We start from the raw sequence: 27,800 nt of genomic DNA on the forward strand, positions 1-27,800 counted from the left end.
TTACAGTGAAAACCTTTATTAAGTGTTAATATATTCTTAAAGGAATCTCTTTAATTGTTGTAAGTTAACTTCCTTCTCCATATTTGCTAATGAATATCTACAGAAGATGTATTTACACGGGAACATATCCACACGTGAGGCTGGGACAGGCCTTACTGATTCATTATCACTTGAGTGTATCACTCAGGCACACCAGTCACTCTCCATTCCACTCCCACTGCATCGTGTTACCCTGTATGTCCCAACGAAACAAAGAGAGAAAGGGCGTCAAAGAGAGAGAGAAACAGAAAGAGACAAAGACGCACAGATTTAGCTACACAACAGGACGATTGCGTGTGAGGCTGGGATATTCGTTCACGAGCCCGGCAGACTATTGCACGCAACGCATTCACGCCGACACTCGCCTATGTGCATGCACGCACTCCCTAAACGCGCACGTCACACTCACACGGCAGCTAAGAGTCCTGCAGGAGTCAGTCCTAATAGCCACCATCACAGTGTAAATACACAAACTAGAAAATAGATTTCTTCTCAAACTGAAGCGCTGTGCAAAGTTAGCTAGCAGGGCGTTGAATGGTTTTAGGTAAAATTCCTAGAACATCTTAAATATTCACTGTACATACTTTGTTATACAAGTTTAGTCTCTTTTTGGATGATAATATTCTTATAAAACAGTCTTAAATATCTTTTTTTTTCTAGTAAATTAAGGGGAACAAAGGGGCATATGAGCAACAGAGGAAACGGAAACTTTCATATCTTTAAACACAATAGATTTACATCAACCAGATATTATCTGAAAATGATAAGATTCTTTTTTTTTCTTTGCACAAATAAAACATGATACGCATTCTGACGGTGACACACACAGCTAAGTGTTAACATAGTTTAATACTTGTAATTACAGAATTTAATCATGTTTTTTTTTTAATGTTCAGTACGTGAATGTTTGTGTACAAGTTTGTGTGTAGTGAGCTGGCGCGAGTGAGTGTGTGTGTGTGTGTGTTATCTGTGCTCGCACTGCAAGTGTACAATGTCAACCCTGTGTCTTGTCAGGTAGGTAGTGGGTAGTCCGCATACTTCTCATCAGAGAAACAGTCTCTGCCCCTGCCATGGTCTATGCAGTGTTGTGCAAGGGTCAGACACATGAGGACAGAAGTGCATCGGGCTCCGTCTAAGTGCTGGGGAGGATGTAGGGGCTGCAGGGAGGATGGATGGACTGGAAAATGTTACACTGGGCTGTTGGCAGGTAGATGTGAACGGCAGGCTGGCTGGTTCAGTAGTATTTCTCTCCCCCACAGACCTCGACTGCCTCCCTCCTGTAAGCTGATGTTGAAGGACTTGTACTTTATGAAAACAGACACATGGAAATTCAAGAACCTGGAAGAAAGAAAGAAGAGATGTTTCTATGTGCTACAAGTGATGGCAAGTAACTTCTAGATAAGATAGACTAGAACAGTGTCAAACATGCGGCCTGTGGGCCAAAACTGGCCCTCCAGAGGGTCCAATCCGGCCTGTGGGATGACTTTGTAAAATGTAAAAATTACAGAGAAGACATTAACTGCAATTTCAAAATTTGTAAAAGTGTAAATTCAAAACAATTTCTAGACCATGATGAGCTGTTTTGATCATAAAGTAAAATTCTTGATTGTTCATTGTTCTTTCGCCATTTTATGCCTCATTTTTGTAATATTATAGCATAGTACAAAAGTATAAAACTAACAGGCTCAACTTCATATCTCTGGTTTCCTTACAATATTAACTCTAAAGGCCTCTTTGTGGTCCTGTGTTACATTGTTAAAACCCCATATATAAATTAGTTGTGGGACGTGATTAAAAAAAAAGGTATCTAATTAATCACAGGCTTTGTAATTAAGTAATCTCAATTAATCACATTTTTGTCAAATAGCAGTATTTGTCACAAGACATAAAGTTTTTCAATTCAAATAAATTTTGGTTGGCAGATGAATCAATGAATAGACAAATACGTGTTTATAATTTTAAATGTATAATATTTGAAAATGGGACACAGAAAAAAGTGAGGAATGCAGTTTTAAGAGTTTTTTAGGTGAGAATACTGTTGTTTAAAATTTTGATATGGGGTTGATATTTCTTATCTTCTTCATGGCTGGCAAATAGACTTTAGGTTCATTACCGCCACCTACAGGGCTGGAGTGTGCATCAGTGTTACCAACACGCCAGATATGGAACTGAGAAAGATGTGATTAAATGTGTACATACATTGTCCTTCTTTGTCCTTACTTACCTAAAGATTTGGTTAGGCATTCCCTCCCTCTGCATAAACAGAAGCAGAGTGAAAAACATCAGACACATCTAAAACATACATAGCACATGCACTATTAACAGAGACAAGCTGTACTACTCACAAACACCAGCAGATGGCACCAGGGATTAACGACCACTTAAAGACTGCTGTTACTCAGCTCTAATGAATTATTCATAAATGACACATTCTCCAGAGCTCTAAACTAAGGAGTGGTACATCATCAAGCTGTGCAGTGAGGCTATTTATTGACTGATAATCCCATTGAAGTCCTCCCTTCTCTGACTTTCTTTCATCTTGCCTCATATTTGCCACGTGAAGGTCAACACAGATTGGCATTACACGTGTGTTAGTTTCACGAGAAGCACATCAATCTGAGGAATCAACAGTCATTCTTTCCGAGTCCCCTGTGCCCCTTAACATGCCTTTGCTTTCACTTGTTCACCTCTCTTTAGTGGTTTGTTGGTTGCCCATGCCTGTCTGGTTCCATTACAAACTACAGGGCATGGACATACTAATCCCATTTCCCACAGGGGCATACACCTGGGCTGAGGCTTTATCACACTACATCACTGGGGAAAACTGTTAGAGTGATGCAGAATTACATACAGTATGCATGGTTACCAGCGCAAGCCAGGCCAGGCCACTTCTATGACTAAATCATCTCAACTACTGACTGTATGAGGAATATTGATGGGAAAAGTGAGGTTTTATGATAAGGTTTTCCTACTGTTCTTGAATTATTACACAGTTATAGAGCAGGAGAGATGCAGCAGACGTGTGACTTGCACAACAGATTTATTTTGGAATGTATCCTCACTGTGTTTTGACCAAACATACGTCATTTGTCAGTGGAAAGCTTCATCCTTCTGCCTCTGTGAAGTGGTAATAGCCACAAAACAGATTCAGTTCACACTATTTCTGTTATCGTCCTATTTTGGGAGAGACTGATTATTTAAAATGGAAAACCATTTTATTTTAATTATGTAATTTATGGGATGTAGGCAAAACAGGGGGGCGCTCAATAAGGGGTTAAAATGGATGCTCATTTACGTTTCAAACTAATTATCTAAAAGAAGGATCCTGCCGTTCCCTTAATTATATTCAAATTGTAGCTACTGCGTTCTAAATTTAGCGTTGCTTTTTCAGAGGCTGCATCAAAAGCTCATTACTTCAAACCCTTGGCTTCTGTTGGTCATAAATACAAGAGCGCAATGAATGCGATCTGTTTATGGATTGAGCTCATCTAATCTATTTCCCAGACTAGTTTAACACTCTATTAATGAGTGTGCATTTTCTGTTTTCACTCCGGTGGAAGGCACACATGGGGTGCGATTAATCAAGAGTCAGATCTTGAAGCAAGCTTTAACATTTTCATTTTTTGCTCCAAGTGTATGTTTTTGCCAGCCTCCTACAACACAAACTGCATTAAGAGTTCCACATTAACATTAATTACCCAATATAAGTTTTAAAATGAGTGGAGATTGAGGCGAATCAGTGCCCAGTTCGAGAAACATTTACTGGAATATTTATGGGAGAAATATTTTGATCTATAATAATCCTTAAAAACTTGCATTTGGCCAGAAATTTTGCCTAATGGTTAACCCTCATGTTGTCCTGGGGGTCAAAATTGACTCGCTTTAAAGTTTGAAAGTGTGGAAAAAAATATACTTTTTCACAGGGAAACTTCTGATGTTGACATTTTCAACATTTTGGGGAAATCTTTGAACATTTTTTGGTGGAAAAAATAAATGTTAAAAATGTTTCTGAAGAACATTCACAAAAAAAATGATTTTTTTTAATGTTCTTAAAGAAAATATTAGAAGTTTTACAAATATATATGTAATCACTTTAGATATTTTTAGGATTTTTATTGGACAATTTTTACTCTTTTTAAAAAATATTTACAAGAATTTATTTTCTTCCTGAAGGTTTTGCAAATTTTCAGAAATTTGGGGAATTTTCGATTTTTTTTCAGACAAGGAAACAATATTTTTTGGTGCCCGTAAATGAGGACAACAGGAGGGTTAAAGAAGCTTAGAGAAATTCTGTTTTCTTGAGTAAGAAATGGCTCTAAAGCTGGTTCTAAATGTCAGGCACAGGTGTTGAGAGTTAGTTTCCTCAAAGCAGATCGATAAAATATCACATATTATCAGATTAGATAGCGCATCCTCACCCTTGCTTTCAGCCAACAGCTCCTCTGACATGAGTCCATCCTGCCGGTTCCCGAGGACGAAGGCCAGGAAGGAGAGGATGAGGGCGTCCAGGATGCCCATGATAGCCAAGATGTAAGCCCAGCGCACGGAGCAGGCGCCCAGGCTGTATTTGTCTGTCTGCTCTCCACACATCCGCCGGACCTCGTCGCTATCCCAGCCGTCGGGGTAGATCATACACCCCAGCACCAGACACACACCTGGTGGGAGGCAGACAGGGGCAAAACGGGTTAAAGAGAAGTGGCAACATCAGGGGATAAGGAGGCAGAGAGGTAGGAACAAAAATGAGTTTTACAGAAACGGACAGTGTGACAAATGAGCTCAGGGATATTTTGTGAGGAAATGAGTGAAAAAGAAAAGGCTGGATCATTTTAAGTGCTTTAAACCCCCCTCCCATATATTCTACTCTCTGGAGAATTGGCTGTGTTTATGTGTTATTGCATTTATAACATTGATTTTCATTCCCTCCCTTAGGCGGGCAATAAGTGTCTAGACACAATGTGTGCCAGTGGAAGAGGAAAAAAAGCAGCAGTAAACAACGACTGCAGCCAGACACAGCTGCAGTAAGAGATTTACAGTGTAGTGGCTGCTCTCAAATGTCCTCAATGTCCCGTTTTCTGCACAAAGTTATGGACTTATTTGTCCTCTTGGATTTTAAAGCAGTGGTAATATTAGACGAGCTCCTCAATCTTTGCCCAAAGGGTAAAAACTTTCATCTTAATTTTGGCTTTCTCTCATTTCGAGTATAAAAGACATTCTCCTCTAAGGTAATGCTGCGGCAGAACAGCACAAGAAAATCGCAAGGCCGTGCCCTTCTTTCCTTCTTTCCTTCTTTCTTAGTTTTTGCCCAAAGGGTGAAATGTCTCCCATCCTCCATTTGAATGAGGTTCTCCTCTGAGGTGGTGCTGCAACAGAACAGCAAAAGACCTGGAAAAAGAAGCTGACTGCACAGTTATCCGGAGCGCATTGCACATTAATAATAAAACAGACTCCCCACTTCTTTATCCCCCAAAAGCTTAGTTGCTTTCAGTGTTTTGTCCTTGAGTGCTGTTTGCTTGAGCATTAAAATTTAGACTTTTGAACATATGCAATCTGCATTTTTAAGAAGCCGCACGCTGCTTATATGTGTGCATCTTTTAAATACAAATTTACGTATGCATAACTTATCGGCCATCGCATTTTTTTTGTAGTTCCTCTTGGGTTTCTCTACAGTCTTACGAGCAAAAGAAGTGAGAACAATGTAGTTTCTTCTCATATGCAAACACCAGCTGCTCTCATGTATGCATCACAGCACAGAACCGCTGCAGTTTCTTATAGTAAGACTGCGGCTTCAATCGCGGTGTTACCTCCTGAGACATTTCCAGGATTGTTAAGAGATTCTTCAATGGGAGAAAGTGAGTAAAATGGAAATTACAGAGCCACACATGCTGCAGACAAACAGCATACCTAACAGAGGACAGGCTCCTCTTTTACCTCCCCCTGGCTCTAACTGTCAAAGCAAATTCACATGCACCTAGTGGTTCAGAGAGCAAAGACTCTGGTCGTTGTTCAGACTCAGCTGGACGCCCAGGAGCTCTGCAAGAAACTACTGTTACAGACTTGTTTGTAAGAAAAACAATCGGTTAATAGCTATATGAGCAAACAATAGACTATTAATCAACAGATATCAGGCCTGCACCGTAGCAGCAACAGCAGTTGTACGACAACCTTGGTTTTTATGAATGAATGGAGTTTATCTCTTTTGATTTCTCCAGGCAGTAACGCTGAATCAAATGACAAGCCCTTTTCACGCAAGGAGGACTCAACTTGGACTTGACAGGCTGTGGGCTGCGCTGCAACCTGTGTCACTCATCCCACCCTAGTGCTATATGTTACAGCATCACTGTCTGTCAGACGTCCTCTGGAGACTGGGATGTGATTCAGCTGCTTAGTCAGTGTCACCGAGGCCGTCATGTACATTAGGACCAGTGAGAGGACTGTTGTTATGAATGCACAGCAGCCAATGAACTGCTCCACTTCTACTCGCATCACATAAAAGCAAACCTCCACAATCCGTCTGCCTGTCCGTCTCCTCTGCTGAGAAGTGACATCACGAATGCACCGACAAAGATGGTAGTAGTCCGCGGTGACGGAGGCTGGAGAGCAAACACTGCCTGGACAACAAATTGTCAGAATGCTGCAGTGTTGAGGAAGTATGTACAACATTTAATCTTCAATCTTTAATCAAAGTCTGTTGACCTTTTCAGGTTTTTTAGCAGTGCAGGGTGTTGGACAAACAGCTAATACGACAAGAGTTGTGCTCTGATACCTTGGAGGGAGAGTTTGTTGCAGTGAGTGTAGAAGAAAGAGAGAAAAGGCTGATTGTGAATGTCTTTGGCTTTAAACTGAATGTTAGACTCTGTCCACCGTAGCTGCAGATACAGGTGATAATTCTATGTGAGTTCATCCTGATGAAGCACTGCATTCCAACTGTCTTTTGAAAAACAAAAGATTTCAGCAGCTTGAAATTCCCTGAGACCAAAATAAGCATTCCTATTTTTACACTTTATCCCTTGGAAATATCCACATAATCAAATCAGAGCAGATGGAGTGTGAGGACTTGATTTCATAGCAGTGAGAACATTCACATGTTCAGACTTGGGCGCAAAAAGGCTTCATTCAGCGATGCTGCCTGGAGAAAGCGAAAACTAATTTAGTATGAATTTGATATCAAGCAAAAACAGAACCAAACAAACAAACGAAAACAACATGATTGCAGAAATGATTTAGATTTTTGTCCTGAGTTGGCACGAAAACGTTAAAATAATCCATCAGCTGTCGTCCTATCTGGAAGCTGCCGGTGTGGATTCTGGTTTGCTCCCTTATTGGGGATTTGGGAAACAGGCAATAATGAATAGAGGTGCATTGATGTGTAAATAATTTTTTCACCTTGGAACAAAAATGTGTGATTGTGCTCCTCCTAGCTGCATAAATACTTTTTATATCGTGGGAGCTTATGTACAACACCGGCTGAGCAGAGGGAGTGCCATGGAAGACCAAGTTATGTTTGATATTTCACTAGTCGGTAGATATTACTATTCTTTCTCTCCCTTATGACACGTTTACCACAAAGGCAACATGAGCTTTTTCTTATCCTTCTGGGTGTCTCCTGCATGGCTTCGGCTCGATTCAACGCAATCATGAATATTACATAGAGGCTCAGGAGGCGAGAGAAGAGCTTCACAGAGCTCTGGGGCCGGTGAGAGAGGAGGAGAAAGAGGATGAGGGTGCAGGAAAAAGACAAACGCTGATAGCGTCAGGGGAGGGAGAGCGAAGGAGAACAAGAGGTTCACGAGCGGTAAAATATCCGTCACGGTCGCTACTGAACACTATCTACTCCGCCTGCCTCTGCAGATAAACATCTCGGAGGGATGCACTGGCCGGGATTATACCAACAGAGGGTGCCACATATGCCACGCTTGTTTCCAGAAACAGCTTGTGGTAAGAGGACGAGCACATGTCCCCTGCATACACTGTAGCAGAAAGCCCGGAGTCAACTAATCCATAACCACACAGCACAACACAACACAAGCGAACAGGCCCATCCAGCACAGCTCCACTTATCTAATGTTATTTTTCTGCTCTGATTTTCCGCTTCAGGTTTTTACACTTTGAGAGAGCACAAAGGTAAAGGTGGTTTGCCCCATATAGCAGCTTTTAATCTCAACCCCCCTGTCGTCCTCATTTATGGGCATCAAAAAATATTGTTTCTTTGTCTGAAAAAAAAATCCAAAAATTCTGCAAAAAATTCACCAAATTTGAGAAAATTTGCAAAACCTTTAGGAAGAAAATTCCAATAATTCCTTGAAAGTTTCCCTTAAAAGTTTTATTTTAAAAAAATCCCCCAAATGTGGCAAGAGAATTCTTGTATATATTTTTAAAAAATGAGTAAAAATCGTCCAGAAAAATCCTAAAAATATCTAAAATGATCACATATATCAGTAAAACTTCTAATATTTTCTCTAGGAACATTCACCAAAAAAAAATCAACCAAAATGCAGCGAAATTCGCTGCATTTTGGTTGATTTTTTTTTTGGTGAATGTTCTTAAGAAACATTTTTAACATTTCTTTTTTCCCCAAAAAAATGTTCAAAGATTTCCCAAAAATGTGGACATCAGAAGTTTCACTGTGAACATATTTTCCCCCCACATTTTCAAACTTGTGTCAATTCTGACCTGCAGGACGACACAAAGTTTAAGTGGGTTCTCATTTACACACAGATGTAGGTGAAGCTGTCATGCAAGATGCTCAAATGCAATCAGGAGCAACTTAAAGGTTAGATATTTTGCCCACGGACGCTTCAGGTCAAACTGCCAGCTCTGCCTATAGTGAACAACCTGCTCTACCACCTGAGTAGTCTTGCTTAGCCTGTCCATTAGCCTTCGTCCATTCTTTGCAACACAATGGTCTGGATGCACCTCACTATCATTCTACATAGGTGTAAACAATACACTCTGCCTGGTTTTATTTACTTGTAATAAAACCTAAGCTAAGCGAAGATGCAGCTGCAGTGTTTCCTCAAAGTAGTGATGTGTGGAAGGGTTTCGATGGAACATTTGCATGCAAAGACCTGTCATTAAAATGAATAATCCACTAAAATAATAAAAAAAAATAAAAATAGCAGGGCTGCCTCAGTGCACAATCTAAATCCTCAGCAAAACTTCACATTTTCAGTGTGGTAGGTTGCTGCCCGGAGCTTGTTGTTGTTGTTTGTTTTTTTTCCTAGATTCTCTCTGGGAAGGAGAGGATAAAGCCAGCAGACATGAGTGGCCAGTAGCAGACTAATACCTGTATTATACGCTGTGAGTCAGACTAGCACCTGAGCAACGGCTGCCCCAGGGAGTTTATTAACAACACAAACACACAAAATAAAACACTATGATGTTTTCATCAAGTTTACATGTCAGTCGGCATTCTTTAAAAATTACTAAGTTTGCACCCAATATACCTTTAATACATGAAACGTTTGATCATAACAGATTCTGTCCAAGTCAAACCTCTCTAATGCAGACTTCTTGCTTGCCTCAAACATGTAATTCTGGTAAATGTCAGAAACCTGGGAGGGATGCTAATGTCAGCTGAGAGTGAGTCAACCCAAAAGGCGAATACCAACACCAAATCACAAAATGAGTTTAACCAAAAAATGGCCTTAATCATTCAATGACAAGAACTTGTAACACAATATAGAATGATGTAGATTCAAGTAATTATTCCACTGACTTTGGGTGAAAATATCTGAGCACACGTGTCGTCTGCACATGAACGACCTACTGTTTTGATCACTGAACGAGCAAATGCAAAAATGCCACATTCTCACATGGTTCCAATTCCTCCAATGTGAGAATCTGCAGAATCTGCCAGTTCTGAAAAAAATGCTGCATTTGGTTTGTGGACAGCTTAAGAGGAACAAAAAGAACAATTTTAAGACAATTTTTCTGCACTTTATAGACTAAGCAATCAATCAACCAGTCCAAAAACCTGGCAACACATTCAGTTAACTTACAAATACATTATAGTGTTTTAAAACCAACGTATTAAATGCTTATATATTGCTTACAAATGACAAACAGAGGTACACAAAGTGGAACCAAAAAAAAAACATCTCATTATCTCTGCTGGCTGCACTGCACTGAGGCAGAACTTCATGCTGCAGTAATAAATGGTGTGCTCCAGATCCTCGCCACAGAAATAGCAGCACACCTGACAGAATGCAGCTGTCAGTCGGAGCCGAGACGAGACATTAACTGACGGCATTATCCGACCCCTTTCAGCTTTGCCCTTCTCTCCATCTCTATTCCCCTCCGCTGCCTCTGGAGAGCAGGAGGAGAGCAGCAGACGGGCGGCAGTAGAAAAGCAGAGACAGATTACGAGGCAGGGCGAGGCAGAGATTCAAGAGAGGGAAGTGTGGGGGGAGGAGGTGGTGGGAGACTGAGCCCGAGCCATGCTTCAGTCCTGTGTGCGGCCGCCAGCAGCGCCACGCTAACGTCATGAGCGCCGGCCACCATATGCCGGAGCCCCTCGGCAGAGCTATTCTCAGCTTTTACTTGTTTCCGCCTTTTCCCACAAAAACACACGCACACCTTCCTCCGTTTGTCTCTTTCGCTTCCTGGGACGCTGGGATCATGCAAGTGGAAAACCTGGACTGAGAAATGCTTGTTGGCTGACAGCAGCTTATGTAAGAGGCTGTAGGTAGGGCAGATTAGGTGCAAGCAGCGCTACAGGAAAGTCTGAGGGCAGACCGGCAGATGGTACAGAACGGTGTGATGGCAGCAGATTTGTCAGAAGCCCATTGGCTCATTTTCCTAAAGAGACCAGCAAATCCCATCGATACTGAAAAGAATCCCTTTGCTTGGAATAATCTCCGCGTGTCATTTGCAAGCAGCGGAAATGGGTGGAGGGTCCAACGTGACCTCCAGAGCAGATGCTTGATTGGATTTGTGTATGTGGTTTGCAAACAGAGAAAAATGCAACCTGTAACCTGCTTTTTTTGCTGCGATATTGTCAATGTAGCTGCGTGTCTGGGTGTGCTTTCACTGTTTCAGCGTGTCATTGATTGAGCATGGTGGCAGATGGAAATAAACAGTTGTGTGTATCCCCTGCTCCTGCCATCAATCACACATCGGTGGCACATCTAAGATGCCATGACAAGGATTTGCATTTTTCAAACTCCTACAGTCGTTGGTGGATGGCATTTTATCTTTTTATCCTTTAAAAAGCTCTGACAAACTGAATTATCCACGCACACATGGGAAACTTTACTATCTTACACTACATATGGATCTGTTTCCACTCCATACTGTGTGTACATGGCCTTCTTTGTGTAAAATGGACACAACTACTGCACAGTACCATTCATCTCTTTTCAAAGTGATGAATCTTGGTTCTGAGGAATAAAAGACCGTGTTTTCTAAAATCTTCTGAATGAGCCTGTGGCTGCCAAAGCGGCATTTAAGGTCAACTCACCAAAAAAAAAAAAAAAAAAAAAAGAAAATTGGAATAAACGTTCTGGGAACAGCTTCAAGTGTTTATCCCAGCAGGGTTTCCTATGAATATGCATAGGTAAGTTTGCTTTAATGTAATAGCCAATGTTACACTCCCACAGGTGAAATAGCAACCTGAATGTGTAGCGAATCTAATCGAATTCAAAGGGTTCGTTCTATTGTGTTTTATGCTCCTTCTAATGTCGGAACACAGTAAACGAGACTCAAAAACACAGCGACATTATTACTCCAATCCAAACTGATTAAAATCATAGCTTGTGATCATTCGTCATTGGCTGGTAATGGGATCTACTAGACCCGGAGACATGCTTTATCCCTGGTGCTTGTTATCTACGTTGCTGTTCTCCGCATTAGACTCCAGGCACAATGAGGCTCCTGCCAGTGCTGAGGCACAATGTGACAGTGTGGTCGGATGCTTGGATGACTCACAACGCTGAGACTGGAGACAAGCAGCCCAAGGCCGCACACCACATTGTGGGAAAGAGGTGGGAGTGGTAGCCCTAGCCCGCAGTTTCACGGAGCACACGGTCGGTTTTACTGGCTTCACAACAAATTGCAGATATTCTACATTTCTACAGAGCTTTATACCCCCAAAAAGATTTAAAATGTGGAGAGTTTGAAGCACTTTAATGCACCAACAACTCAGAGCGTACATGCTGACAGCTGCCTTTTGATTGCATTTAATGATCAGAGAGAAACAGAAAGCTGACTGAATTCTCACTTTTTCTCTGAAAGCTGATTTTGGTGCTTTCCTCCCTCCCCATTTGCAGAGGGAATCAAAAACTGAATTCATCTCTAATCTGCAGTCCAAATTGCATTTGTACTTCTCAAATGTTTTCATCAGAAATCCCTGTAGGCTTTGATATCCATGTGATGGATGTTCTGGTCTGGTATAATTCAATACTAAAGAAAATATGGCTCCAACTTCCCTGGCAGTGCGCAGTCTAATGCTGTGAGCTTTACAGTCAAATTATGAGGGTGTAGAATGAGACTAATTAATCCAATCTTTCCCATGGCCAGTTCGGGCTCTAATGAAGTGTGGGCAGCATCAACCCTCTCTTCACACTTGACAATTAAGACTCCTCTCTGGCGCCATAGACGAGTGAATGAGTACCCAAGAAAGATGGCTAAAAGCGCGACAATGATATGCCATAATTACATCTAGATAAACGAGGCCATTAAGAGTGTATGATCCATATAGTGTGACTAAATGGGATGTGAAAAAGTGTCACACCATAAGTCTGCCTCATGGTCCAGGTTTATGAGGTGGAAAAAGACTAAAGAAAATGGGTTTTAAATGTAACGGGAAATGTGATATACAAAGAGTAACAATTTACAGCGGTATATCTCTGTCAGTTTATGTGGCTAGAAGAATAAAAATAAAAGAGAAACATATAGAATTTTAACTTTCAGATAGCACTGTAAGGAGATGAACATCCCTTCAGACAGCTGGCTGGACACACATTTAAGACAGTCCTCCAAAAAACATATTTCCGAAGTGTCAACGATATAGTGGAAAGTGGAGCAGGAGGAAACTTTTCAAACTGACTCCAGCAATCTCCCCTGGAAGACGAGGAACATGCTACTTGAGATGAGCTGTCTCCAGTCCAGATCTATTTCTGCTTCGGTTGCTGGCAGAACTTGATGGTTGCTAGAGGGGAGCAAGGAGCTTCCAGGCATCCTCTGTATTCCACTCTGTCAACACCTTCAGCAATTTTCTGCACAACGGGCGCATAATGCCCACAGCTCAACTATCAATTCATTTCAAAGGCTCAAAAAAAGAAAGAGATAAGCCCATTTCATCAAATCATCTCCTGGCCGAGTTTGTGAAAACTTTTTAACTATAGAGTAATGTTGCAAATAATCTTCCCACAAGAGCGCACTGCATATTAGAGTGTACCTGTAGGCTGTGGGAAGTGTTCTGACTTCGACTATAGGGGATTAAACTTCATAAGAAGGAGATCTTCGGAAAGACTACAGCCTGAATCTATAAAAGAGACATCTCAAGCAGGAGAGGAAGAAATGGATGCAATGTCTCAGTCACCGCCCACATACTAACACCCCAAATCATTTAGTCAATCATTTAACAAACAACTGGATTATAGCGCAGCAGCTACTTATAAATCCATCAAGGAGTTTGGTCTTAAATTCTTATTAACTGCTGACTTGTTCTATCCATCTATCCGGCTCATTGTCTCCTTAGACCTAATGACCAGTGACTTGCCATCTTTAAAAGCTTTTTTTAAATCCTGCCTACTTTAATGCTGTATACTCAGACAGAGCATGCCCTCTGACTCCTAATGTCCGCACAGACCATCTGGCCAGCGCCTCATTATAACGCACTGATTGAAGTTGCTACTAGAAAGGCTGCGGATGCTTCGCAGGACGCTGGACATACAGTGGGAGTGACACTGAAAGTATCGAGCGACTACACTGGAGCGATTTAAGCTCGACATGAGGGGGACTGAGACACACACCTCTATAATAGATGGGGCACTTCAGGTTAAAGCAGAGGTGGAGATGCAGAAGCGGAGGGTGAAGGGAGGGGGAGAGGAATCGAGGGAGGAGGAGTGCAGCGTAAAACCGCAGTGAGCAGAGCAGGAGGGAGTCGGGCTGGGGTGGAGGGCTTATGTAACAGGTCCAGATGCGGCCTGTACCTCCACAGAGGATAAAGATTGGCAAGGGCAATGAGGATCAAAAGAGACCTTTGAGTTCTCTGTGAAAATACTGAGTGGGCCACCAGTTCAGGGACGACGGAGGCAAACAGCCACGGCTTAGGCAGGACTTTTGTGCTCTCTCAGACAGCACTGAACATCAGGAGCCTTCAGGCCAGCACCGACCGAGGGGCTGCAACACAGCACCGCCCGATGAGGATGTGGTAAGAGCAGCGTTTTTAAAAGCATTTAAACGTGAAATAACATTAAAAATTACAAGATTCTCTAAATGCACCCTCCAGTCATCACTTTCAAACATAATAGAGCTCAAGGGCTAGAATACAAATGACTGCAGCTGATAGGAATGTGAAGCATTTTCAGTGCCAGAAGAAATAGTTTGCTTAGGTAAAAGCAGAAAATACCTACTGCAAAATGTGTAGCGAGGCTCGCTTGCAGTTGGAGCTGAATTTAAAAGCTTCTTACTGCTGGCAGGATTAATCAACGTAACACTGTCTCGTGTTCTACACCCTACGTTCTGTGTGTAAAATGTCAGCCTCAAAAGCAGCTGTAAAGTAGAAAGTAGCACATGGTGTTGCACTTGCATGCATTTATCCATGTACTTGGGTGAATGTACTTTCCACTATACACACTCATCACTTGTAGGCTATATATGCAACACTACAGCAGGGAAAGTTTTTTTTTTTTCCATGGGTCACAGTGTCCTTGCTGTCCCATCTCATCCCTACCCCTGTGGAATAAATCAGCAGCCTCCCCGCCTGAGCTCTGGTCTGAGCCAGGCCACTTCAGAGATCACAGGGATTAACTCCAGCAAATCTATAGTCCACACCCTGCAGGGAAACGGGGACACTAAACACAGGGGAGCCATGATGATGACTTGGCTGGCATTTAGAGTTTGTATTCCACGCTGCTACACCCAAACTCACAGAGTGTGGGCTAATTAATCACCATTGATCTGTTTGGTTTGGTGTCCAAAAACATGATATAAGGATTCTTAAATTAAACCGACTGTTCTGCATTCTGCAAATAAGCATTAAATCAGCAAATATGCATTACAAAAAAAAAACAACCCTGTGACTCTCTTGCTGTGCTGAAGAACCCTCGCCCTGGAATGTAATTAGTGAAAAGAAAAAAAAACACACACGTACATCACGTGCATGCAAATTACCATCCTTGTGTGTGCACTGCGTGATGATGTGCGTAGATATCCTTCATCCACCCTTTCCTCCTGTCCACCATTAGGACTGTGAGCTGCACGGATGATAGTTCCCTGTTGCCTCCCGCTGGCAATAATTAGATGGTTCAACTGACTGTGTGCGTTTCTTAATTACAAAAATTGAAGGATGGAACAGTGTTAATAGAGAGGTGATTTGAAAGTAGATTACCTGAGTCGACGTGAGGAAAATTAAGAAAGCATAAGGGTCGCTCCTTGTTTTGTTATAAGTCATATGTATGATACAAACCGTACAAAAGCAGGACAGAAAGAGACCTAAAGAGAGACAGAAGTGAGTTGGTGCTCTAAAAATGATCTGTCTTAGCTCTGACTGTTGTGCCATCTGCCGCTAAGGTGCCATGTGTGGATTTGTGCACGAGACAGTGTCGTGGGCTGAGGGAGATTCGTGTTTCTGTTTCAAAATCTCTCAGGTTGTTTGTTTTGTCTTCTAACTCAATTTGAGCCCAGGTTTATACTCCCCGGACTCGCAGAAGCACACGGTATTCCTTTCTCAGCGGTGTTTCGGAGTTAAAGGCACTAATGCATCTTCCTGCAGTTACAGCAAACAGTACTCTCCCATGTTGTTTCAGCGTCTGTGTGTTACACAAATTTGCCCCAGTGGGTCCCTGACATGATGTACTGTAGAGAGACATGACTCCCTGTTCTGCACGTAGCTGTAGCAGCATAATGTCTGGATGCACTGGATTGTTTCTAAAACTAAGACTGTTTCTACCCTATTATGGACCCCGGCAGTCCCCAAACGGCCACATCCTTCTGTAATAGAACAAAAAGCTCCAAAGTACCATAACATCCTGCCACAGACTGCAGTGTGGATGTTTTAGTGAGATATTTTAAAGGTTTCTGTACATTTACACAAATAGAGAAATTTGGATTTGAACACAGTATTGACACAGTAAATAACTGGAAAACTGTAACCATAATGTACATATTGCATTATATTTTCCAATAACTGAGAGTAGCTGAGGAGCATCAACACTGAGCAGAAACTCAGTAACACCTACAACCTTCCTTTACTGCATTAGCCTAGTTTTACTTCCACTAGCAATGAACATTTGATAGATTTCACATCAAAACTGCAATTTGAAATATACAATTTGAAAATCACAAACACTGCAATTTATAAAATGCAGTCTGACCCAGAGTTGAAATTGTTGTGTCTGGTTTTACACAGTCATGGTGTCCCCCTTGAGTGAGAGTCACAGTTTTGATGGTATCTCATGTGCTAAAACTATGAATAAATAATTTAACTAAACTGCTGGGGCATTATAATTTCAACTTAAAGGGGACATATGATGTAAAAAAAACAACAAAAAAACAACATGTAAATTTAATCCATGTGACGACTCTGAATACCGTAATTTCTGGACTATTGAGCGCACCTGGATATAAACCGCACCCACTAAATTCAAAAAGAAAAACATTTTTGTACATATGTAAGCTGCATTTGTCTATAAGCCGCACATGTCCAGATTGTGACATGAGATATTTACAAAGAAAGATTTTTAAACATTTCTAATTAAATGAGTGCTTTTTTCTGAACAGCGCCTGTAACACGGCAGTAAAACGCTTTGAGTCAGTTCACGCTGCCGACTCCAACGTCTCGCCATCGATTCACTGATGCCAACCAGATTGATTGCCTTTATCTTAAAGCTGCATCATACGCATTTCTTCGTGTGTTTTCCAGGATGAGGGTGTGTGCATGAAGCGCAAAATGACCGATCTGAAGAATTTAGCGTGTGTGTGTTTGATTTAATTCAAACAGTTTCATTGGTCTGATAAACGTATCGACAGCATGAAGCTCGCCCGTACAAATCTATACATTAGCTGCATCGCTGTATAAGCCGCAGGGTTCAAAGCGTGTGAAAGAAGTAGCAGCTTATAGTTCAGAAAGTACGGTACTCAGCTTTGAGGTTTTTTTTTAGTTTTGCGTTTTGCTGCTGGAATCTTGTCAAAGATTCAAACGATCTTCTTGATTTAAATATGCAAGCATTGTAACACACAAATAACCAGAAAGATACAGTAGTTCAGCTACCACAAATTAACATTTTATGAGATAGGTTACTTTCAGTCTTTCCTGACTGCAGATGTTTTTCATTTCAGTCTGCGTTTTCATACATGTAAAACAATTAACAGATGGATATACAGAAACATATATATGGCTTTTAATCGAAAGGCTAAATCCGGTGTTATGTCAAACAAGATGCAGGTAATTAGTAGCCTAGCCGCACTAGACAACCCACGGCAACGAATTTAATTCTCTGCCAGGGTGGGTCTATACCTCCATAAGGCTCGAGGCTGGATTCTCCTAAAACTGGCCGGACCAATCACCATGAAGTGTAGAGTCAGAAGGCGGGCGTAACGAAGTGACGACAGAGGCGTGACAATTCTGACAGAAACAACCAGCGCACAATAAACAGTTATCTTTCGACTCGGCTTTGGCCACAGCCCTTAAAGATTTGAAGCTAAAATTCAACTTGAAAGATAAACAAAGGACGGCACTGAAGTGTTTCATTGAGAAGAAAGACGTATTTGGACTTATGCCGACGGGATATGGCAAATCCTTAATATACCAGTTGGCTCCGCGGCTCCGCTGGTTGGGAAGCTAATGGGACTTAGCCACAATCCGCCGGTGCTCTCGGAACTACGTCAGCCTATTCGTTGCATTGATTGGTTGTTTACCTACCCAATTGCTGCAGAGGGATTTGATAGACAACCTTTTAGCTCGCCTCCCTCCCTGTCGAGCTTCCCTAGACCCTTGTGCCGTCAGAAACATGGATGTAGCATGGCTAGGCTAGGTAATTAGTGCAATATCTTCCAAATGCAGACATTCTGCTGTCATTTGTCATTGCTGCTAGGAAGGTTCGTGCTGTCGACTCTCGTCTTCTGGATTAGATTCAGGCTGGAACATAGATGAACATTGCCATTGCCAATCCAAAGGAATGAAACACTATGTAACTTGGTCAGTTTACAGCTTGCTTTTGGAAACTCTACACTGACACAAAGAGGAGATGCTGGTCAGGAGATGCTGCCCCTTGGCAGGCTTCCAGAAATCCCCCAATCAGAAGAAAGTGGACTTTTAGGCCCTGAAGCTGTTGTTACCCTTTTCAGTAACTGAGTGGAAGATTTTTTAAACTCTGGATCTTGCAAAGCTACTCCAGTGCGGTGCCAAAATGAAAATGCAGAGCTGGCAATCAGAATAATATATCTTCTTTCAGTCTTAAGGGTAAATGCAGAGGTACAGGTGTTTAATGTGTAAAAAATATTCAGGTACAGTTACATAAAGTCAATGCAACATGCAGTTAAGATGCAGGAGGTGCTTAGGATAAATGACAAAAAGCTGCAGAACGTAGTCAAAGATGAATAACTCTGACTGTGCTGAATGTTTCATTTAGTTTGGGCAATTTTTTCCTTTGTTTACTACTTTGGAATCAGCCCAATTAAGTAGAAAATTTGAAAGCGCTTTATCAAATTAAAGTCAGCTCTTTTGTTCATTTTAATAGAAATGTAGTTCATTTAAATGCTAATTTTTGCTATAGCATCGTGGTGTTTGGCATTGCCAACTTGAGGAAGTTGTTTTTCAGCAGTGACGCATGTGGCCTAAAAAGTTCATCAAGCCCTGGGCAGGGATGCTCATGTGTTAGTATGCACACAAAGGATGTGCGTTTAATATGTCTGAACGCACAGGGAGCAAAGCTACTGGCAAAAGCATCAGGATGGGCCTTTTCCTCATCCAGGCACTAATCTGCTTTTAAAGCCCTGATAGGCATCCAGACAAAAGTGCTCATTCGCAGCGTTAACACCGGAGAGCTGGAGCAGATCTGCTCCTGCTGCAGTGAAAAGTGCAGCTCTGTGACTGCTGCTCTCATGCCGAGATCCACCACTTTCCACCCCTACATTCAACTAGGCTTTAAAGCTCCTTTCAAAACAAGCCTCTCAATAGAGCTAATGGAGCATGGGAGTGAAAGGCAGCCACACAGACACACAGATAATGATACGTGACTGTGAGAGGGAGATGACCTGAAGGATCACTATATGGTCTCTGAGCTCTGCTATCTGATTTGTTTTCCGTCTGCCTTCTGTCTCTGCTTTGTGTTTTGTTTACCTCCAGACCTCTTGCTACTCTCCAATATGTTATTTCTTTGTTCTCATTATTGCCATCTCTGCTTCTCCATCTTTTCGCCGTCCTCTCTCGCTACTGTCTGACCATGACGGTTTCAAGTTATTTCGAGATGACCCTGCTTGATCTTTATCCATCTCAATCTAAAGTCCATTATAGCTGCTTTCTTGACAGTTCAATTGTTGTTGCTGCATAACAGCAGACACAATAGCACACAGATAAAAATGACAAAAAAAATATAGAACAGGAATGTTTTTTCCCCCCAATCTAACAAAGAGGTAAAGAGCCACAAGTGCATTTATGACTGTATTCCTACAGTCATACAAGCATACAGCTTGAAGGCACGTTGAATGAGAGCAGCATTGTTGCTCAGTTCACAGGATTCTTCCTCTGTCCTGGTTTGTTTCATTGCTTTGCACAAGTTAACACAAGTGTCACACCCCATTAACCTACCTGCTGTCCTTGGACACACCCACATCACCTGTTCCCAGTTCCCAGTCAGCTAATGTCTATCTGAACCGGCCATTTTACCTTTGGCCTGCAGCCTGCCAACCTGCCAAACAGTGTTTAAGTTTGATTACACCACCCTGCCCACCTGGATCCATCTACGCTCCGGTCCTTCTTCCTGTTATCACTGCACAAGACTCACAGTAACAGCGTGGAAATACACTGTTAGACTCTTCGAACGCCTGGTTACTCATTTCTCTGAATATGAAAATTAATCAACTGATATTTTAGTGTATCAACTGAAAATTAATAGGTAAGTATTCAATTAATAATTCAGTGTAATTTTCCAAGCATAGATCTCAAATGAGCTCAGGTCCCAGCATCACAATTACGACAGCTTGTTCCTTTCAGTCATTAAATGTGTTAGTAATCTGATTATATTTAGGTTTTGAACAGCTGGTCAAACAAAACAAGGGATCTGCAGGCCATGAATAAACAGTCATTTAGTTGATAAAATAATTGGCACATAGATGGATCTGCGTACACAGAGGCTCAGTGGTTTGCACTGTCGCCTTGCGGTGAGAAGATCCCCAGTTTGTGTCCGTTTGCGTGGGCCTGGGATCTTTCTGCATGCAAGGGTTTTCTCCGGGTTCTCCGGCTTCCTCCCACAGTCCAAAAATATGCAGAGGTTAATTGGTAATTCTAAATTGTCCATAGGTGTGAATGTGAGTGTGCTTGTTTGTCTCCAGTCCCTCCACAACCCAAATGAGGATTAAGCAGAGTATAGATAATGGATGGATGGATCTGGAGTTGGAGCCTTTACACAAGTTCGTAATTCTACTCTTAGCTTTCCGGATGCTGCTATGAACCTGCTACATAAAAGGGTTGCTGTTGACACCACATGATCAATCTCAAATATGCCAGGAGCTGTGAATTTCTCAAAAACTGACCAAACTATAATGCTAAACAAATATGAGGAATGAAAACAAAAATCAACACAATTATTGCAGCCAAAACTAGGAAGAAAAGCTGGAAAAACACAATAAATGTGTTTAAGTTAATAGTCTTAATATCCCTCAGCATTACTGCTCATATAAGAACTGACTAACATCACGTTGCGTATTCCATTAAATAATGTGTTGGAGATGTGTTTTCTAGATATATTTTTGTGGAAATGAAAGACAATTTTAGCATTATTCTTTCAGCTGCAACATTGCTGGTGGTAAATGGTCCGGAAGCAAGTAAAGAACATATTTACAAACATAATTCACACCAGTAAGTAGGCTTACTGGCAAATCCTCTAAGGCCAACAAGTACAAGACTTTAGTGCTTTAATCAGTCTTAGTTTTAGGATTATATTACTATACAAAGCCTATGGAACAATGAAATTGCATTGGAACAGAACCAAAAGTTTAAAAAAAATCTTGCCTTCTTTAGAGACACATTCACTATTTGTGCGCCGAGTTACACTGGATCTTCTACGAATGGTGATACCATTTGTAGAATGGCCTCAGTTCGAAGTAATAAGGCAAGAAACATGGACAACTGTTCACCTCTGCTGCTAACATGCCTTCAAACTGTTTGAGAAAGCTTCAAAAATAATCTATGAATTTATTTCACAAATAGTAACTTGAATGGCCTTTTAAATGGAAATAATGTCACTTGTCATTTTAGGAAAAGCACTTATGTTGCCAATAATATTAGCATTAGCCAGTACGCCAGCATGCACCCAGCACTGGAAAAAGTGAATTTGAGCTGTAGTTTGGGTGAAAGTACGGCTCCAAATAAGTCTCAGCTGTCTCACCTGCTTTGGTGAAAGTAGTTTATGTTTGTGGATTTCTGTCCTTTAAACTGGTACTCGAACTTTAGCAAAAGTGCCATACTTAGGTTTTGTGCACCTTCAGCACTGTGCTTTGGATGCCCACTTTTATTCAAATTTGTCTGCTGCAACTGAACAGCCGTTTTCTTTCAGTACAATTACAAAGAAAAGGAATGAACTGTAAGTCTGTTATCAAAAGCAAGCTTTACATCTGAGGTGTGCATAAAGCAAATACATGAACTAATTGGAAAAGTCAAGCTAACTTTCCTCAAAAAATTGCAGCAATGTCTTTTTTCACAGCGACTCGCGTAATTTAGTCCATTAAACTTAAACGAGTGGCAAAATTTTTTACTCCTTACTTAATTTAGATAATTTGGATTCAACTGTATGTTACCAACTGAAGCGATTCCTATAGGTTTGTCCAACAATTTTCCTTTTCAGCGTACTAGGACCAGGAAAAGCACAACTGCTTGTTAAAATGTAGCCATCAATAGTTTGATTATTTACATATCAAACTGTCTGATGCATAAAAGACCTACACCCCCCAAAATTAGCATTGCAACAATATAAAGCCCGCTAACCTCTTATATAATTATGAACAAAGTCCTCACATTAAGTGTGGCACTTTTACTTCAGCTATTCTTTAGAGGAAACCATGCAAATGCTGCAGAAAGCAAAGGGCTGTGCACAGTCTTCACTCACAGGACAACCAACACTTCAGCTATCCTGCAGTATTAACTACCAAACACATCAAAGCAGCAGCAGAGGATGTTCCTGAAGGCAAGTTTGTCATTTTGCTTGCCTACGAATTCTAAAATAAATCTTTTATCTTGCATTTCAGGCCATCCACACACACACACCAACTCACACTACCGCAACTAACCAAACAATAAAATAAACAAAAAGAGGGGGGAAAAATAAAATCTGACCTGTAAGTGTTGGCAGGCCGGTTTGTATCTCTCCAGATAAACCACCCTCAGTCTGCACACTTGCTCTGCTGACTTTACAAATCTCACGTCTCGCTTTTTCACATGTATGACTCATATGTGCTCTTGAGAAGGAAACAGTATCATCAAATGCAGGAAAAGGCCAGCAGCAGACATGACAGAGAAGGCAGATGGGGGTATAAAACGGTGAGGTAATTATCCCTGACCTCGTTGGATTCTTAGTTAATTGGTGTGCAGACCCCTGAAGAACGGCAGTTACAGGACAGAAAGGAAGGAGAGAGAGAGAGAGAGAGAAGGACAGCACATATTGTACAGCTCTCACCGAAACAAGGTTGCGAGGAGGAAGGAGCAAGTGAAACGAGATGAGATGCACACAAGGGTGAAATTGTGCGAAGGTAAAAGAAAGAGATAAGCTAAAGGAAAGTGTGCATCTTGTATCTTGATGTGCTCAGCTCAGCAGAAAGAAGGAAAAAAACCAAACGAACTCTCAGATCTGCATGCCGTGAACCTGAGCAGATGCACAGACAGAAATAGCCCTGGTGAGGAAAGTAAAAGAAGTCCATCTAGCGCATGAAGGAGCACTTTCTGCACTCAACTCTGTTTGGCTGAGACTTCTAATGTGTCCTGGTGGTTTGCGCTCTCATCAAACATTCAGCGTTTTTACCTGGGCTTCAGAGAGAACTCATCCTGGAGATGGCTTCAGATACTTTCACTCTCCGATCGCTGGGGAGGAGCTCGTGTGCAACAGCGTGAAATTCTTATATGCTGAGTGTTTGTCCGCAACCTTCTGACCTCAGGAGATTTATGAAAACAGCTGCGTATCATTTAAATTCGATATACTCGGCTGACACATGGAGTTTGACCTTGATATTCACTTACTGAGTATGAACAGCTCTTTTACTCAATGAGGCATGGTTCTGCTATGTGCTGTGCTTTCATACTCACCACATCATATAAAATCTGAACCAAAAAAAAGAAGAAGAGAGAACAGGATCGGTGCCATGGTGGAGAGATGCAGTGCTCTGAATACTGACTGTGTCATTCATGTCCTTGGACCAGTCAAGCAGCAGGGATGTGACGACAAGCTATCGATGACCTACGTTTTTGTTGCCAAAGGTGGAAAATAGTGGATGAAGAAAAAGGAAGAGATAAAAATACACCAGCTCTGCTTTGTGCACACTCCCTTGCCTTTTGTCTTCATCAGATTGACGATTTGTACCTCCCTATCAAAACACCGGCTGACACTAAAGGGATGCCAGTGGCCCACCTGTCTTCCACAGGGCTGTAGTCGGTGAAGGCAGCGTGCGTTTAACCTTCAGCTAAGTGTAATAAAGTTTGACAGTGCTAAGCAGCCAGGATTGCTCATTAGGCATCCCTGTGCCAGCCTGCCATGGTCAGGGTCTCTCCTCTTGGCTTTCTCTTTCATCTCTTAGCTGCAGAAGCACAAAGCCCAGCGGTCTCCTCATTAGACAGGCTTATTGCGTTAATTCAGCCCAACATAACACGCCGAGCTGGACCTGCTCCAAATAATCCCCCTCGTTTGTGTTTGTTGCAAACAGGAAGCCGACTGCTCTGACCACTGGTGCAGCTGAGGAGAACCGATGTTTGGCAACGTCTGGACGCCTCAGATGACGGAGGCCTGTACTCACGCCGGATGACATTAGCCCACAGTTGCAGTGACAAAACGCTGCCAGCAGCTGAACCGTTGACCTCTACAAATTTTAAACACCAGCTCTGACACACACAAAACACAAACACATCTGTTGGCTAAGGATGGACTGAAGATTATACAGTAAGTGATCTGAACGAGGGTATCTCACATTAAATAGGGCTTACATATGACTGAGATAACATGTTGCTAAGTGCACTTTTTATGTTGGAAAATCTAATTAAATATGTAAATTCAACTTTTGTCAACTGACCTTTTAATTAACTTCCCTTCACTGTTAATGAAAAGAAACATGCACTTCTCGGAGGTTTGCCAGGTGGTGCTGCATTAGCAGAAAGACACACAACCACGGCAGGAGACGTGTTTTCATTGATTATGTAAAGGCAGGAGTGACTCAACTGCCATGTAATCAGGTTAAACTTGAAAGCAAAATGCATCCCACGAAAAGCACAGGACTGAACTTGCTATTTCTGCAACATGTAATTGATGCACATGCAATGTTATTAAGGCCCCAAGTTGCTGTTTGAGTGTTCAAATGATAAGCTGCTTAACGTGTCACTACACCTGTAGCTTATACAGTCAGAAAGTAACAGTTTTGAATGTCCTGTCCTGTCCTCAGCATCATGTACAGCACAGTCTGATCAGCAGTGTTGGCTGCCGGATCCTGGAGACTGTGTGTTTGTCTTCACCTTGGCTGCTTCCAATTAATCTATCTCATCAGCTCATCAATCACAGCCCAATCCATCTCTGTGGTTTGGAGTTGAAGGATCTTTAAAACTCAACATGTCAGAAGCAGAAAACATTTGACAGAATCTGGTCCATTTGTTGATACGTAAGGAAAGGTAATATTCATTTCAAACCAGTGATCTAGCCTGAAACAAGACTCTTTCTTACCTGATGCTGCCTGCATCCAGCCACAGATCTTGTACACGGTGGAGGTGCTGAGGAGGAAGAAGAGACTGAAGCAGCCGATGCAGGTGACAACCAGCATCATAGACATTCCAATGAAGAAGGAGGCGGCTTTGAACGCACTGGAGGGGATGGCGGAGAACTCGGTGAAGCTGCCCTGGCAGGCCAGTTCTCTGGAGAGTCCGTCCCCGATGCAATAGTGGAAAAGGCCGAAGTAACCGGCCTGCGGCGTGTCCACGCCATCCCCGATCCAATAGGGCTGTGAGAAGATGGTCACGTTAACGATGCCGAACAGGATGGTGAAGATGGCCCATAAAAGTCCGATTACACGGGAGTTGCGGACGTAATTGGTCTGGTACAGTTTCGCAGCTTCTGCAGACGGTAGCATTGATGCGGCAGATCCAGGTATCATCTTATGCAATCCCGAAGACTGAAAGGAGCGTTGCGATGTGTCCGAGCACGAGGCGAGGACCGAACATGCAGCACACACACACACGGTTTTGTTATTTCCTCTCACTGAAGCATCACTGAAGGAGCAGAGAAGAGGAGGAGGAGGAGCAGGAGGAGGATGGAGCAACTGCAACACAGCAACATCTGTCAGGCGCGATCACCTCATGACGTCGCATCCTAAAAAACCAGGCGGTGAACCCGAGTGAGGAGCTGGAAGCAGGAGGAGTGTTTGGAGCCCGAACTGCGCTGGATCGAGCTCTCCGCTTTCAGTGGCTCCGTCTAGCCGGCAGACGTGCACATCGCTGCCGCACTTTACTGCTCTCTGATGCCCTTGGAAAACCTCAGGATCACATCAGCTACAACATATGACGATGCCCGAGTGTCCTCAGCGGCAGAAAGAGCCGATAACGTGCAGATGTGGCGGAGGAGGGCGCGTCGGAAACGGGCCTGTACGCACGAATTAACGCCGCCTGCCGCAATCACCATTCAGAAAAGACGACAGCTCTCTCCCCCCTCAGGATCGTCAGGCGAGGGGATTTATTCTTTATGACAGCATCGCGGGGCTGCTAGTGGTGCTGGGAGTGGGTGAGGGAGGGTGAGGGGTGAGGGAGGGAGGAGGGAGGGGCACAGATGGTGGACGCAGAGGCAGCGCGTCCGTCACACACCTTCTGGAGAGCGCTGCGTCAACGTCCACAGCGGACTGACGAAATATCACTTTTAATATCCAAGAGGCTGTGTCGCTTGCAAATGCATTAAAGAAAAAAAATCTTATTTGTGTGTGTTTGTTTCAGCTGGACAAGAGTTTTCGTGCCTCTAACCCGCCACCTGCCGTGTTAAAGAGGCAGCTCGGATTCATGAAGTGTGCCAGGAGGTTATGCAACGCTTCATGAAACTGCAAATGACGCCCTGAAAAAAGAAAGAAAAAAAAGAAAGAAAAAACGCTAAGGTTAAACACACAGCTTGTTTATTCCTTTTAAAATGCCAGAGGAGAATTAATGAGTGAGGGTTTGTTATAATGCTGGCATGCAAACTGATTTCTCACCCTTCTCAAAAGATCACATGAATCACAATGAACAACATGCAGCAAATAATGATTCTGCTGTGATTTGTTCTCTTTTGCATTGCTTTTCTATTTTCTGGTTCTCTCCCTTACAGCCTCATCCTAATTGGGGGAGGCAGATGTTTGCCCCCCCCCCGAGCCTGGTTCTGTCAGAGGTTGTTTCTCTTTTTTGTCCTCCCTAAAGGGGTTTCATTCTTTCACACTGCCGCCAAGTGTTTGCTCAAAGGGAATCCATTGGAAACTTTGGCGTTGTTCTATATCTCTGTAAAAATGTAGTAATCTTATATCCCGACAATGTGAAGCGCTTTGAGATGACATTGTTTTTTTTCTCTTTCTTCTAGCAGCTGTTGGTTAGGTGGTTCATGAAATCTTCAAAAGTAAAACTTGAGCTTAAAAACAAACAAATTACACAACGGTATGCGCCAATCTTTTTGGGTTAAGACAACTCCCAACAAAATTATGTCCAACCAACAAATGACACTGACTTATGAGAATTTGATTTTCCTCTACAATCAACGATATCACTAATTATCACTTACCACGTTAAATTCCCATATGTTGACTGTTTATCCACGTCCTTCTGGCCTCACTGGATTGATGAACGCAGCTGCACATAGCTTATATTATGCATAGTTGGCCAACACATACAGTATGACCTTGATATTCACTTAGTGTGTCTGAGTAGCTCTTTCACTCAATGAGGCATGGTTCTGTTATGTCATGTTTTTCTACATACCATGCCATAAAGTAGCCACTGTTGCTGCTTTAGTGATTGATAGCAAAAACACCAATGAATCACTCATAAAATTAAGTAGTTTCAACAAGAATTGTCCAGTATTTTATAGGGAATTTTAAAATGTTGTGTACTCAGCTACCATAAATACGAAATATGAATTATTTACTGTAAGTGGACACATTTTAAATTAAGTTGCTCCCATGTT

General features: G+C 42.2%; 1 protein-coding gene across 2 annotated transcripts; it reads right to left on the reverse strand.

The window, feature by feature from the left end:
• Positions 1-26,408, reverse strand: LOC110952778 (LHFPL tetraspan subfamily member 3 protein-like). 2 transcript variants are annotated; one of them, XM_051951650.1, is made up of 4 exons: positions 25,335-26,408; positions 4,458-4,694; positions 2,264-2,292; positions 1-1,343 (listed from the first exon to the last, which is right to left on the reverse strand). In XM_051951650.1, the coding sequence occupies exons 1-3, from the start codon at positions 25,759-25,761 to the stop codon at positions 2,276-2,278; spliced, it is 681 nt and encodes a 226-aa protein (XP_051807610.1). In that variant the 5' UTR covers positions 25,762-26,408; the 3' UTR covers positions 1-1,343; positions 2,264-2,275. The 2 variants fall into 2 exon arrangements, with proteins under 2 accessions (XP_051807610.1, XP_022052181.1); XM_022196489.2 differs by having other exon boundaries at positions 1-1,377; positions 25,335-26,406.
• Positions 26,409-27,800: the final 1,392 nt, after the last annotated feature.

The sequence above is a fragment of the Acanthochromis polyacanthus genome, chromosome 8 (genome assembly GCF_021347895.1).
Source record: "Acanthochromis polyacanthus isolate Apoly-LR-REF ecotype Palm Island chromosome 8, KAUST_Apoly_ChrSc, whole genome shotgun sequence".
In the NCBI taxonomy this organism is placed as follows: domain Eukaryota; kingdom Metazoa; phylum Chordata; class Actinopteri; family Pomacentridae; genus Acanthochromis; species Acanthochromis polyacanthus.

Excerpts from the sequence above, each read along its gene's own strand:
- LOC110952778 (XM_051951650.1), bottom strand. The coding sequence starts at position 25,761 with ATGATACCTGGATCTGCCGCATCAATGCTACCGTCTGCAGAAGCTGCG. Across the intron at positions 4,695-25,334 it reads CTGGATGCAGGCAGCATCAG|GTGTGTGTCTGGTGCTGGGG; the intron begins GTAAGAAAGAGT and ends GCCTCCCACCAG.